This window comes from Lissotriton vulgaris, chromosome 9 (genome assembly GCF_964263255.1).
Source record: "Lissotriton vulgaris chromosome 9, aLisVul1.2, whole genome shotgun sequence".
Classification (NCBI taxonomy): Eukaryota; Metazoa; Chordata; class Amphibia; order Caudata; family Salamandridae; genus Lissotriton; species Lissotriton vulgaris.
The window spans coordinates 332,688,211-332,703,929 of record NC_141697.1 but is presented as its reverse complement, the minus strand read 5'-3'; the positions used below and the strand labels follow the sequence as shown (position 1 = coordinate 332,703,929).

The following is a 15,719-nucleotide window of genomic DNA, read 5'->3' as shown; positions in this document are numbered from 1 at the left end:
GGTCTTTTCCTGTTGCTTGATTTCCAGATGACTGAGTCAGAATGTCTCTTAAGGACGATGTCTTTCTGTAGGTTATACTCTGGTAAGGTGTTAGATATTCCTTCAGTGTTTCATCTAGTAATAGAATTTCCCAATTTATTTTTATAACCTTTTTGAGATTCTGACTCTGATTGTTGAAGTCCATGATGAGACGTATTTTGCTTTCTGATTCTTCCACCTCTCTTTTTTTGGTTTCTTGGACTCCCATTGTTTGTTCTCGCTCTTTCCGTGAGACCAAGAGGTCCGATCTGTTCTTCAGGTGCATCCGTCCGGGATTTCGCTGTTGTGAGAATTTCCATTGGATATCCTCTTTTCCTCTTTGTAGGAACCGGCCAATCATCCTCTCAATTTCCGCATCCAAGTTTTCTTTTTCCGAGCAGTTTCTTTTCGCTCTCAACATCTCGCCGTACGGTATACTCCATTTTAGGTTTGAAGGATGACCGCTCTGTTGGCATGGAGGATGCTATTACAGGATGTATCTTTTCGATACATCCTTGTGCATAATCTGTTTCGTATGCTCACTTATACATTCAAGTAGATCACGTTGGTGTTACTGATGGTCGATGTGAAGTGCAAGTTATACTTGATATATATATATATATATATATATATATATATATATATATATAATGTTTTAATTTTTTTTAGTTATTAACTTTTGTGCAGTACAACAACCCAGGGCTTGCAGTAGGCATAAGACAAATCTTGAAGTATTAAATGCACATTGTCAGAGATATTCGTACATAATCAAAGAACTACAATTGTTCCTGTCCCGCTACCACCCCTCTGCAAAACAACTTAATGATTTGGGTAGCTTAAGTGCCCCTGTAATACGTTAATTAACATAGACCCTATTGCCCTCCTGCTCACAGTACACATGACCATCAACCTGTTTTTTACTCCAGGGCTTCCGGCGCGGCCTTAGCTGCCTCTCTTATGTGTGCAGCGAAGGGTTCCCAAATATCCGCAAGCCTAACGCGCTCAAGCATAAGCTCCCAGTATGCATTAATCTGCTCCTGACAGTATGCGTCCTACCGCAGCGCGCCCTGATGCTGGGCGTCGCCCCTCAGTGCATTGCCACTCTACGCTTTGCCAGTACCAATAGTATTGGCCCTAGCCTGCGGTGCCCCACGGGTATCTTCTCTACGTACCTCAGCAAGCAAGTCACGGAACGTGGTATTGGAGGGGCCCCACAATGTCGCCAATTGTCCCGCACACCTCTCTCCAGAACTTCGCCACCTTAGGGCATCCCCAGGCAAAATGGAGGAACGAAGAGTCTGCTGCGGCACAGCGAGTGCAGTTCGAAGTCTCGCGGAGCCCCATTTTGTTCAGCTGTAGGGGTATGCAGTATATTTTAAGATACTTGAAATGGATCAGCCGAAGCCTATAGTTGGCAGATAATCTCTCGGTCTGGCCACAGCAGTACGAACACGTTTCTTCCGGGAGCTCCTTGCTCAATTCCCACTCCCATGCCACCCTCGCTAAGGAGGAGTACGGATTGTATTCAAGTAGAGTCTAGTGATTAGTTTCCTCGGGGACGCAGTGATATATAGGTGCTCCAGCGCCTCAAGTGTTGGTAGAGACTCTGGAAAAGTGTCATACATCGCCCTGCAAGTCGCCCGCAGTTGATAATAGAGCATTGTGTCAAGTGCTGTCGCTTCTTGCGTGGGCGGACTGACCAGCGAAGCAAGAAACCTCCGTAAGGGAACAGGTCTGCAATAGTTGTTAGTCCCATCTCTGTGGCTCACTTCCGCATTACTCGATATCGCCGAGACACGGGGTCTACGACGTTACTAGGCTACGAAGGACATGTACACGTGTCAACCAAGACTGGATTCAATTTTCCTTCCGTCTTAGACGTTACTTTCGAAGGAATTCTCCTTTCCCGACGACCCCGTATTGGCTTCGTGGCCGCACACTGACACATTAATGCTTTGGATTCTTGCCTGATGATTGTTAATTACCTTCAATTGAATTTTCATTGAACCCAACCGGGTTGGAAAATATGACCGGTTCAGGGATTATACAACCCGGTCCATTGTGACTTGAGCCCTGAAGAGTCGGAGATTATTTTTTCTCAGGCGAAACACGTGTCGGCTGGCTGTTCTCTGTGCCAACACACATAAAAGGAACAGAGGAAATCACAAATGGATTGTGTTTTGTAGTTGTCTTATATACTAACACATGCTGTGTAATATTGATTATATGTGTGCACAGGACTGTTGCAATTGCTGTATGTGATCGGTTTACAATCACAAAGCAAGGGGTTAATAGGGTCACCCCTTTCCTGTCAGCACCATTAGGATTAAGAACTGTGTCGGACTGACCACCGCAAACCTTGCAGAGCGACATCACCTCCTCTATACTAAAACCCTATCTCCTAGCACCAGTTCTGCAACAGTTGTTAGTACCATCTCTGTGGGTCTGTCCACCACCGCTCTGTCCACCACCCCTCTGTCCAACAGAGGGGAGTTAAGTGGATTATCCGATAACTGGGCTACGGGGCATGCAGACTCGAGAGACAAGCTCAGCTTCTTAGTCCCTCCCACGGGCACCTCACACATTCCACAGAGTCGATTTCGCCCCATGGTGCCTTATACTTGTCAAACACTGCTGTCCTCAGCGGGAACAGCGCAGCCCTATCCTTTTCCACCGCCACGTGAGGCTGAAATGGGGTGGGGACAGCCAATGAAGCAGGTAACTCACCTGTGCACTAAAGGCGTACGCCTACAAGTCTGAAGCTCCCGTCCCGCTCTTCGCCTGCGGACGAGTCAGGATCTCATATCTGATTCTGGGCTGACATCCCGCCCAGGCCAGAGACACTAAGTTAGACCGTAGTCTTCTAAAGAACCTTGATGCGAGGGGGATCGGGATGTTTATAAAAAGATATAAGAATTTAGGTAGGACCACCATCTTTGCTATTGCAATACTGCCCGCAAGGGACCGCGGCAGCCTGTTCCATAATTGTATGCGCGATTCCAGCTATTCAACGGCGCGGATCAAGTTCACTCTCCAGATCTCATCCACATCCCGGCTCAGCCAGATCCCCAAGTATTTGATAGGTTCAGTGGCCCACCTATAGGGGTAGTCCATGGGGAAGGGGACAGTCGACTCAGTGAGTGGGAAAAGTATTGACTTGTTACAGTTAATTTGTACACCTGAGTGCCCTCCGAAATGTATGACCTCCGTGTCATGGGGGGAGATGTTGGTTTTGGGGTCCCGGATATATAATGTTATGTCGTCCATATATAGTGACACCACCAACCCCTGTGTAGTAAACCCAATCCTGCGCTCTGCGTGGTGTTGTCGCAGTCTGGCAGCCAATGGCTCCATGGCAACAGCAAAAAGGAGGGATGAAGAGGGGATAGCCCTGCCTGGTGCCCCTAGTGACCGCAAATATTTTAGATACTTGCCCGTATAGGCTCACTCGAGCCACCGGGAGAGAGTAGAGGAGTCTGATCTTCTGTATAAAGCCAGGACTGAGTCCTATTCTGGCCAAGAGTGAAGTGGAACTACCATTCCAGCGTATTGAATGCCTTTGTGGAGTCAAGGAGGGCCCCCATCGCCGTCATATCAGGAAGGGATTTCAAATATATTTGACCTGGTACCAGTGTCCTTGGTATTCACAACAGACAACAACTCTAATTTCAATTAGCATATCAACAAGAACATCCACATACCATCTGAAGACTTCAGAAAACCTGTTAAAGCCCTGGTACTCTCCCATTTAGACAATATAATTTTGGTAAAGACACCCAAATACACAATCTTCCCCCGTGGATCCTTCATAGGCGCTTCAGCAGGTTTGGTAGTTGGCACAAGGTTATTGGATTACATAACTCCGATCCTAAAGGAACTCCTCTTGCTACCACTAGAAACATGCATCAATTTCAAGGTCACCTGGGTAAGACACAAGGTGATGCACTAAGGGCCTATTTAAGAAAAACCTTACACCTATAGCTCAGGGAAAGTGACCAGCAAGCCTTTGTTTTCTTAGTCCCAGACAATGGAACTATATCGCTGAACCATTAGGAAGAATAGTAAACCTCCTTAATTTCTGAACAAATTGATGAGCTTTTTGGGCTTTTTACCATGGTGCTCACCCCTAAAACAAAGGTCCAAGCTACATCGATTGCCTAGAGTAGTTAAAGTTATATGGATGTTCTATTGTATTTAAAAAGAGGTTACTTACTTGCACTTCGATTTCTGCATTGTACCAATCTTCAATGACGATATAAACATTAGAATATTTAACCGCTATTTGCATCGTACTCAGAATAGGTCATACCAACATATTGGTCCATAAATTCACAGATAGGGTGCAAATGTCCTTGCCCTTATTATGCACAGCACCTTTCAGAAGCCTACTGAAGGCAATATTTTGTTGAATTTAGACTACTCGGCTCCAAAAAGCCCAGACTCTGGACAATAACCTGTGAAGGTGTTTCTGGTTGGAATTGAACTCCCTAAACATTTCCTCTTTTGCACCACCATGAAAAGGACTGCTTCAGTTAATGCTTTAAATGGAGAGGATAACCCTTAATGTTGTGCCTCTGTGGACACTGATCCTGATCATATGCAATTTTACATTCAGGAAAGTGGGCATGCACAAAGCTGTGGAACTGAGATGGGAGGAGATTTGCTGATCTGTTAGTTTGGTGTTGCTCAACAGATGTGACACTTGTCTGGACACTCTCTCATCTCAAGAACATACTTTTCCTTCTACAGTACCTATTCTGAGCCCTAGATAGGGAGACCATGACACAGGGCTGACCCTGAATTCTACAGATTGAGCTGAAGGCCTACAATGAGGAGCAAAACTATTGTCCTTCTGACGTTTTGCTTTAGCCTCAATCGACTGGGCTTTGAGCAGCCAATTGTCTAGATAAGGAGATGCAAATATCCCTTAACACTGTAGATGAGTTGCCTCTACGTTCGTGCATTTGGAAAACTTGTGTGGAATGGGTTCAAGTCCGAACATCAGAACCTTGTATCTGAATTGTGAATTTCCAACTACAAATTTCAGCTTGCTGTGGTGTTTTGCTCTGGATAAAGTAAGTAATTTGTAAATCTTTTGCACACACCCAGTCACCCTGCGAAACATTTCTGTCTGGGTCAATTTGTTGAAGTACAAATCTAGAACTGGTCTGAATTCTGATACTGCATCTTTCTTTTCTTTTAAATTAGGAAGTATCCGGAGTAAACTCCCTTTCATTTTGTCACAATGGAACAGGCTCGACTGCACGTCTGTGCGAAAGTACAGACATTTCTTTCCTCAAAATGGATATCTGGTGCTTTGATGGTGGTGTTGCAGGCAGTGGCTTTGCGATGAAATGTAGTGGGTATTCATGAATCCTTGACGCAAAATCAATATTCAGCATCTACTTGTTCACCAGTATTATCTTCCACTATTGCAGATGATTTGATGTTGGCCCATCCATTGGAGTTGACAACGGAGAGGTATTTACTTGTTTCTGCCAGTTTCCAGAGTGCCACTCAACATTTTAGAAACCCTTAATGGTGGTGATTTGGCCTTTGATGACTTCCTTTGGTAGTGGTACCTCTGGCCTGACTGCTGGAGTTGTTGCTGCTGATAAGGCCAGCAAGGAAACTGAACCCCCTTGGGAAGTAACAATGCTCTTTAAATGTGCACTGCATCCTGTAGAACCTCCTTTTCTCCTCGAACCTTAACACCTTCAGCAGCTCGGCCTCATTTTTCTTTTTCACCATCTCTTCCTCAGTGTGGTGGCCAAATAAGGCATGTGATGAGACGGAGATGTTTAAGATCTTTAACTAAGAACCCACTTTGTGGGTATTTGGTCAAAGCAATGGTTGTCTCCAACGGGAAAGTCTATGGCAACAATTAGTTGCCTGAAACTCAGCAGAGTCCACTACTGTACTGATAGCTTAGTTGGCGACCTAGAAGACTTCCTTTAAACTTGTTAATGCTGAGCCCCCCTGCATAAAAAATACTGCCTCCCCCCCGAATTTTTCCCTATTATTCTATTAAATTTGCAAAGGTTAAATATGTCTAGGCAAATGTAAAAATTACAGTTATGTTAAACATTTTAAAAATGCAATCAAATACATGATTGTCAAACACAATCTTCTGGCTAGCTAGGCCTTACTATTGTGTAGAAGTATCTACAGTGTAATTATCCAACATGGGGGCGGGGACGATTGAAGAATATTTGGAGTCCATTCCCTTTTGACACATACTCCCAATCAGATATAAATAACAAAATATGTTAGTAATGGCCAATTACAGAGTGGCTTACTGCAGATCATTTGTTTTCAGCTTACAACAAAGCACTGCTATCAGCGTAATGTTTCTTTTAACCAGACCCTAGAGCCCTCCCCTGTGATCAGTTAAGGCCCCCTTTAGGGGCCCACCCCCCAGTGTGAAGGGGCCTGCCTTAGAGTCTTGCTGCCAGTGTTCGGGGAGGTCATTCAAACATTCTTAAATCCCCTTCCAGATTTCGCGGTCATAGACTTCCCAGGAGAGTGTTGCAGTGGATTTCCTCAGAGCAGTGGCCTCTGTGCAGCACATAATTTCCCTAGCAGTGTCTACTCACTTGAGCTGTCTTTCCCCAATGTGAATATTGCAGAGGCTGTCTCAGGGTCCAATCTTAAGAACTCCAGATACATGTTCTGGTGATCTTGGATGTTTTAATAAGGCATGGGACCTGACCATTGCTGGACTGAATATTTTGTCTTGTACAATCTCTGGTAAGCCTGGAGACAGGAGAATCTTTCATGAAACCTTTGGTTATAATGTCCCCATTGTGACACAAGCTGTAGCTTGTGGGGCTTCCACTGGGATGTTTAATTTAGTAGCACCCCTAATGAGTATGCCATTAAATGTAGCAATGTAATCCACAGGTAAAACTCTATAGGGTGAAGCTCGGAAGGCTCTGCTGTATACAATATAGTAGAGCCATCATCATTGGAATGGGACTCAGATGGAGATCTTGATAGAAACCTGTGCATCTTGCGTCGCCCAAGTGTGCTCAAATAGTTTTTTCTCCCCTGAGGAGAGGCTGCAACATGAGGAGATCCTGCTGTTGATGGTATATGAGGTGGGGCTGTCACCTTCATGATAGAAGACATGGATGTTGGGCGCAAGACCATTTTTGCCGATAGAGGCAGGTTAGGTGGTCACAATTAAATCTTAAATGGGTCCTCTGCAGGGATGACAAAACCTGGAAGGCTTAATAGTAGAGGAGTCTTTTCATGAGTGAGTCTCAATCTTTGTGTTACAGCTGGAGTTACAAGCAGTCTTCATGACGTAAAGAGGTGTGACCCGATGAAGCGATGATGTTGAGTGTTCCATCAACAGAGCCACTGACATAATCATGGAGGTCTTTGGCGTCATTGGCTGGGGCTGTTTCAGGCTCGATGATGAATAGGTCACCGGCATTTAAGTACCCTTCAATATTGATGGCAAATGTGTTGCTGTCATCGGATGAATCCTCGACTTCAATGATGAATGAGGTGTCATTGTCCGGGAGGAGTGCCCCAATGTGAAGCTTCGAAGGTCTATGATGCTGTTGATATGTTACTGTCAATGCTGATACAGCTTTTGACAGTAGCATACTGGAATTGAAGCCTTTGATGACGACATAGTGATCTGTGAAGTCGACCAGGAGTGTCATCTAGAAGGATTGACCCAATGTTTCATATTACCTTTCTCTAGATCTCCCTCTGTGTGAGTCTTTACGAGATGTTGGCTTCTTATCTACCGGGGCTGACTGTCTGACAGGTTTTCCACCCTTTTTCGGCCCGCCTTAGACCTCAAGTCTCCCAATTTGCCTCTCAGCCTAATGCTCAAGGGAGTTCTGTCTGAGATAAAGTAACATGATGAGGTGAGGCATGGTCCATACGATAAAGATTCTCCAGGTGAAGTTGCTGGAGCCTGACTTTTCTTGGCTTACATAAAGGTTAAAGAACAATTGATGGACAGAATGCAGAACAATGTCATATATTCACCCCAGTACAGAGATCTGGGCCTAAATCCATTGTTTTTTTGCTCACCATGCCATTCCAGTTTGGACCCAGCCATATGCAAATCAGTCTTGACCCTGCGCCCAATGGGAACAGTCCAGCCGGAACCCAGATCTGTGACTGGCGGTGAATGTTTTGCAATGTGCAACATTCCGTCCATGACCTTGTGTGTTTTGCTGCTCACCCTATGTGGGAAGGGTATGCCCCAGATGTGGGTCCTGTGCTCACTACGCCACTAGAGTCAAGCTATCCTGGCTGATGACAGCTGATAGTCAGAAACCGGTCCTAGGATGCTTGATTCCGGTCCAGGGAAGACATGGCTTGGCAGTTCGGGCTGGACTGTTCCCATGAGGCACAGGGTCAAGACTGATTTGCATATGGCCATGTCTGAACTGGGGTGTCGTGGTGAGCAAAATAATGATGGATTAAACCCAGATCTGTGACTGGGGTGAATGTTTTGCCAATGTGCAACATTCCGTCCATCACCTTGTGTGTTTTGCTCTTCGCACTACGTGGCAATGGTATGCCCAGACGTGGGTCCCGTGCTCACTACACTACTGGAGTCAAGCTATCCTGGCTGGTGACGGCTGATAGCCAGAAACCGGTCCTAGGATGCTCGATTCCGTCCAGGGAAAACATGCCTTGGCAGTTCGGGCTGGACTGTTCCCATGAGGCATAGGGTCAAGACTGATTTGCATATGGCCATGTCTGAACTGGGGTGGCGTGGTGAGAAAAATAACGATGGATTAAACCCAGATCTGTGACCGGGGGTGAATGTTTTGACAATGTGTAACATTCCGTCCATCACCTTGTATGTTTTGCTGTTACATAAAGTTTGAACTTTTGAACAGGCCCTAAACCAGGAATGCCAAGGAATGAGTGTTTGTGACTGGATGTAAGGTGAAAGCAAAGACTTCAGATTACGTGAAGCCGATATAATGTGCACTATTTTCACAAGCAGAACTGTCACAATATGATGCTTGTCTTTTGGTGCATTGTGACAGTAGCCTTTGTGTGATCAGACCCACAGTTGTTGTGGGAAGAGACGGTGATGTTAAGTTAGCAAAGTTAGAGATGGGGACATGACACTGGTGGGCGAATCCTCTGAAAAGTGATCAAGTCCAATTGTCAAAAAGCAGAGAGTTCAGTAGTAATTGACAGAGCTCACAACCCAAGAGACATCAGAGAAGTGCTAGCACAACATTCCAAATTCAACATAAAGCTTCTTAGATAAAAAAACAAATATCAGCTTTAGCCAGCAATAGCTGTAAGAAACATAATTAATGTTTAACGGAATGCTCAGTGAATAAGAAGCCAACACAACTTTGGAACAAAAACAGTAAAATAGCTGTTAATGCCACCTCTCAAAATACATTTTAGGATGAGAATAAAACACACAAAAACATACCTTGTGCAAGTGTTCGATTGCCAGGACAATTTCACCAATATAGAGCTGGACTTCATTTTCTGTAAACCGCTCTCTCTGGGAAAGGTGAGTAAAAAGTTCTCCTCCATTAATATAATCTGAAAAATAAGCACCGAGTGTATCACCATACTGTTCACAGTTTATAGATCCAATGCTACCCATAATATTAAATAAATGAAAGTATTTGATTTTAGCATAGACATAACCTTTGCCTTCTGGAGCACAAGTGCGTTAGGAGAAGGAGGAAGTATAGAGATAACAAAAGGTTTAACTGAAGTATAAGGAGAAAACAAGTGTTTAACTAGCTCTTTCTTACAGGAATAACTATCAGTGTCTTGAGACCGAGTCTCAAGTTCCTTTGTGTGTAACTCAATGAGTGCACAGTTCTTGTGGGTACCCATTGTGTTGCTGGGAGCATGCAGGGGCAGAGTCAGGGTATGAATGACAGTGCTTACAGGCGACTGACTAGTTAACTACCTGCAGAGGTATGACTATGTAACTGGGCAATAGGCCAGCAACCTCTGGTGTGGCAAAGCCATCTGAAAGCCAGAACTCTGCAAAAGGGCCACAGCCTAGGGGTGAGCTGTTCACCGGAAGAAGCAGGACAAGCAAACAGCTGAGGCTAGAATTAAACAATGTACAGGCCTATATTACTTTTCGAGTATGGCCCCTCTTTGGGACTCTCCAGGGGCTCTGGGTTGACTAAAAGATAATTAGCTCTACCATTTAAGAATGTTGAAATGTCAATATGGAGGGACCTGACCTTAGATGGTTTCCTTAAACCATGGATACTACTACATAACGCACTAGAGGGAGGTCTGTCCAGATTAAAATATCTTCAGCTTCAGAGTTAGTCCCAGGGTCTTAAAAACCCAATAGGCATAGGAAATACTTTAGAAGAATAATTAGTCTCTATGCCATCAGGAAGGAAGGAAGTTTCTTTTTTTTATTGGGCTATAGAAAGCGCTATAGATGGAGATTTCAAATTAGCCGAAGAACAATGGGCACCCCATATGCCAAATATATAACTGGGAGATCTGTGGCAAACTTCCTTCAACATCCTGTATAAGACTGTGAAACCAGCCTGTCTTAAAAGAAATCATTATTTTACTAGCCATAGGGCTTATCAATCCCCAGCACAACTATCGAAAATAGCCAGGGGTCCTGAGGTTAGCTGTAAGAAATGTGGATTGGTGAATGCTTCAGACATCCACATGTTCAAGGACTACCCAATTATAAATGAAATTTGGGGGAAAAGTGTGTGATACTATAACAGATATTCTAGGATTCCCTGTTCAAATCTCCCTCCGGTTATTTTTGGTATAGATAGCGAAATAACAGGGCCCGCTAGGGGTTTTCTATTCTATGCAATGTTATTGGGGAGGAGGGAAATTTGTAAGAAATGGGTAGAGGTTACGCCCCCCACCCACGTAGAATGGTTGTCTTCTCTATATAAAATATCTAAGATTGATTTGGCTACACTACAAAGTAGCAGAAAAAAGTAATATATGGGAATGTTTTGTAAAGTCATGCTAAATGTTTACCTCCTTCTATAACAACCTTATGAATCCTATGATTAAGCCTCATGGATGCTCTTTGACTGTGTTGGGCCTTTTCAGTGGAGTTCTTTTTCCATCTGGCCAACATAAACAGTCTCTGGTCAGATGTTATCAGAAAAGAGTGAACCCAAATGGGGGTGCAGTGACCTCGTGTGGGTTTGTCGGTAGCCAGTAGGCGGATGCCTTTCCCAGATTCGATCTTAAAGCCTAAGTCTCCCAAAAAACGAGAAACGGCTGTAGACATCCTACTGTTGTGTCAACTGAGGTCTGAGGCAAATGAGGATATTAAAAAAAAAAAAAAAAAACAGCCGAGTGGTGAAAGGATTATCAGGAAGTTGGGTACCGGCACCTGTGGGCTGACTGCTGGCCTAGACTAGACTCCCACCATTTTGGCCACCTTTGATGGGCTGGGTTTAAGAAGAAGCAGCCAGGTGACCACAGCTAGAGCTTCCTAGAACGCCACAGTACCATTACCTGAATTTGTCCACCATGATAACATAACATGACATGTGTATTTGTAAAGTGCATGTTCACTCAAGGGGATCTTGGCGCTGAGTACAAATTTTTCATTATTACCCAACTCAATGGTACTCGTTTTATCGACTTCAGAAGGATGAAAGGCTGAGTGGACCTGCTGAGATTTTAACCTTTGACCATGAGGTCGTACACAGGCCCCTGCAGTGGATGCATTAGTTCACTAAGCCCCCAGACCAGGTCACATCCTTGTAGCGAGTGAACCACCTCACATGAGTGATTTTCAAATAGTCAGCACTGTTTGAGACTTTATTGCAGGAATTTAATTTAGACCCACTGACCTAGGTGAAGAAACTTATGTATGTGCAGATTCGGTCTTGAATGCTTCATAAACACACAAGCCGGGACCGAGATGCAATATTAATGTATTCACTGGAAATGTCAACGTGTTTCGATTGCACCACGTATACATATGGTGTAGAATTTAAGTGGATTCTAGCTTGGCCCACTCATAGGCACACACATTTAGCCAATACGCACCATTAAGAAAGGGAAATAAGGTTTGCATCTGATCAATTTAGCACCAATTACCCATGTATATTTTAACTCATGAGCCATAAGGAATAGAAAAGATTTAACTTTTCCTTTGAATTCCAATAAATTACCAGCAGTGTTTCATATCTTTGAGATAATGTTGACTTGTGTATCTGCATCAATCAGGAGAGAATAGCTAACCAGAAAAGAATGTTTGAAACCAAGGACAGTAATGATGGTTGCGAAATTTCAGTGTCCTCCTACTATTGAGTTTTTGTTTAACTCCCAATGATCAGGTTCTTTTAATTGCTGCTTGGAGACCAACAGAAGGTAACGAAAACATTTAAGGCCATACGTGGAAAGATGTTATATACTTTCTGTTGGAAGGCTTGTGGAGAGGGACACACACACACACACACACACACACATAACCGCCCCCTTGGTACCAAAGGTGCCTTTTGGCCATCTTCTTGAAAAAAAGCTTTATTTTTAGTTGCCATAGATCAAAGAAATTTCAGGAAGGAATAGTCAGCATGATTTACGTGTGGTTCACATATAAGACACAAATTAATGATGCAGCCCACAGACTACACTTATTTAGAAGGCCCAGAAAAATACCCAGACAGGAGGGTTTTGTTTTAAACCAGGAAAGGTTTCGGTACAATAAGAAACAATCTTTAACAAGGTCTGTGTCTGCAAAAGGGCTTATACATTAGACCGCTAATTGGAAATGATTTTCTTGGTTTGAGCCCCCTTGCTCCGTCAATGTGGTTGGCGATCTTAACCATGAAACAACCAACGCTGGAAGAAAGAGGAATTTACTCAATGGCACCCAGCACAAGACTTCAACACCAGTTTTACACACTCTTAAATTGCTCAAATGCAAATAAACTGGACTCATTTTTGGAGTTACCAAAGTATTTACTTAGATACTTATGATTTTAAGGTTATGAGAATGGTCCTAATTGCTAGGATTTAAAATCTGTTTGGAAATCATGAAGACTACAATTTTTTCTTTTCAATAGAATTAATTTATTGATGGCTGTTTAACATGTATAAATCTGCAACCTTAAAGGTTTTTAAGGTGCAGAAATAAGAAACCAAATGAGACAACACTTTTTTCATGACTTGTATCACTTATAATATGTCTGTCTTCAGGGCTTCTAATTCTAACAAACTACATCTTCAGAGATGTTAAGAACTTTGGACTGATATTTTTTGATTGGAATTGCACTGTAACCTGAGCTCTCAGTATTGGGAAAGGGTTTCTCCATTTTCAGTTTCTGGGTCCATTATCAGTTTCAGGCGAATAGGTGTCTGCTTAGACACCAGAGTTAGGATTTTAAAGGTCGAAGCTCTGGTATCAAATCATAGTGTCATAACTCTCCAAATTTAACCATGATCATATGAAATAAGATTGGCCAACTGTCATGTTCACTGGTCGATTCTCTACTGGTAGATGATTCAAATATGTAATCTTCCATGAATGTTATAGTAAGACATCTGGTTGTTACAACAATGCCAACTATTTGTGTTATAGAACTCGTCTCAAGATTAACCTTTTATCGAAATAGATATGCTTACTTGGACAGTCCTATATGCAGGTTGCATCAGTGAGATTAAAACTTAATTTACTTGTTTCAAATATTCAATAGTAATGATTCCGTAATGTTATGCTGTATTCAGCATCATACATATGGGATTGGACATTACTTGGTTACATCCTCACTCCTTATTTGATAAGCTCAAGAACTCAACCTTGTAAATGACAGAAATAATAGAGCGCAACAACACTGTTTTAAGCATAATTTTATGTTTAAATCTAAGGGTAAAGGTGACCACCCAGGCAATAGTTTTTTGCATTGTGATAACCAGCGAGAATTGAAACGGATGTTCACAAAGCAATATAATATTTTATCTAGGTTCAAATAATTTTACCTTCAAATGGATTAAGACCCTTGGATTGATCTTTTTTAAGTGTAACTGTACATTACAAAAGGCTGTCGGTATTAGAAATTTAATTTGCAGCATCATTTTCTATAAGTGGGGAAAATCTGATATTTTTTAGAATACCAATAACAACAATGGGTAGGAGTAGACTATACATTTATAAAATAGGAATTCATACTTGGTGAAGAGATGTCCGTTGAGACACAAAGAGTTGAAAGACGGAAGCTCCGGTATCTAAAATCAAAATATGATCAAAAATGTAAGTTGAAGATACCAAATCACTTTACAGGGTGATTTTTTTTAGGTCAAAAATGCAATGCTTTAAAGGGGGTATGAAAAGAGTAGATTGCCTACAAATTCAGAGCTTGATAACTCTACAACTGCTTACTTCTATGTTTGGCAAGTAGGTAATGGCTGGAATTGTTACGCTTTCTTAAATAAAGGCAACCATTGTAGAGCGTACCATGTACTTGTCAAAATGTGTGACAACTTATATGCATGATGTTTAATTTGGAGTCATAGAACTGTAAATAGGGGGGCTATGTGTGCTTCGAACAAAAGAGATTCATATATTGGTTATAGTTTTATGTACACGTTCAAATGGCACAATGTTATTAAAGGCATTTTAAAAGTCTATTCAGAGAAATTTCTGGATGCCATTCTTAAAATGTTTAAAAGTAGTAAATGCAAAATCAACTATTTGGAATTTGTACAGGGACATGGGAAGTTGATTACTGGGAAACTAAAACGTGATCCACAGCGCCATCATAATGACACGATGGACTGTGTGGCAGTATCTACCCTTGCCATCAACATATTGGCAGTCTTGGATTTTAATAATCATTATGTGGAAGACTTGTAGAGATATTTTTTCACGTTGTGAAGTGGTGTGGCTCACTGGTTAGAGGCGGCAGACCCGGAAGCAGGACTCGGCCTGGGACCAGGGTTCAATTCCCGACGCGGCAGGGTCGTGGACCAGGGTCAGCGGACTCAATAATTCTTGCCTCGGTGCCTACTCTAACCAGGGGCCCCACTCGGCAACTCAGGGCAGCAGCTTGCCTAATCTCCACAATGGCCCCATCAATGCCGGGGATGCCTGGCTCCACCTTGGGCACTCCCAGTAGGGACCATCACACAGGGAAAGCCAAGACGGGTTCCCCAGCGGTATACCGCGCCAGGATACTCCGGTAGTAGTTGTGCGTGTTACAAAACAGCATAAACCCTAACATAACGTTAACTTTAAGAACAGAATTTTTTGAGAAAAGAGGTTCTGTGGATTTCCAAATACTGAAGTGGCCTAATCACACAGAAGAAACAGTTTACCACGTACATTAAGATTTAAGAAAAGTATGAAATTCTTCTCTTGGTTAAAACTATGGATTAATGCACCCAATTTAAAAATCCCAAAACATCCTCGCTAAGTGAAAGTGCATGTTTACCACCACTTCGGTTATACTTAATGCTCTCAGTATAAACATATTTAATCTCATTCAATCTGAATTACCATGAGGTATTTAGAAACAGGTTTTTGAGCACTTTAATGTATTTTTGGCGAGATGGTAGAACCGAGAGAGAAAGAATACACTAAATATTTGATTAGGGTCGGAGGCCTGGAGTTTAAAGACTAATCGGGATATGCAGCCCCACAAACTGAAAGTCAACACACACTATAAAGCCCGTAGTCTTAGAATAAAGAGCAGCACATGAAAAAACCAAACCAAGACTTCTCAAAA

The 15,719-nt window shown here is 42.8% G+C and overlaps 1 protein-coding gene across 5 annotated transcripts in view; it reads right to left on the bottom strand.

The window, feature by feature from the left end:
• Nucleotides 1-15,719, bottom strand: part of RPS6KA5 (ribosomal protein S6 kinase A5) — a 658,611-nt gene that overhangs the window by 409,901 nt on the left and 232,991 nt on the right. For 4 of the 5 annotated variants that reach the window (XM_086937662.1, XM_086937664.1, XM_086937661.1 and 1 more), the window contains one exon: nucleotides 9,452-9,567. In XM_086937662.1, the coding sequence (XP_086793788.1) occupies nucleotides 9,452-9,567 (116 nt within the window). Of the gene's footprint in view, nucleotides 1-9,451; nucleotides 9,568-14,164; nucleotides 14,215-15,719 lie in introns of those variants that run through there. The other variant, XM_086937665.1, reaches the window with a different exon arrangement.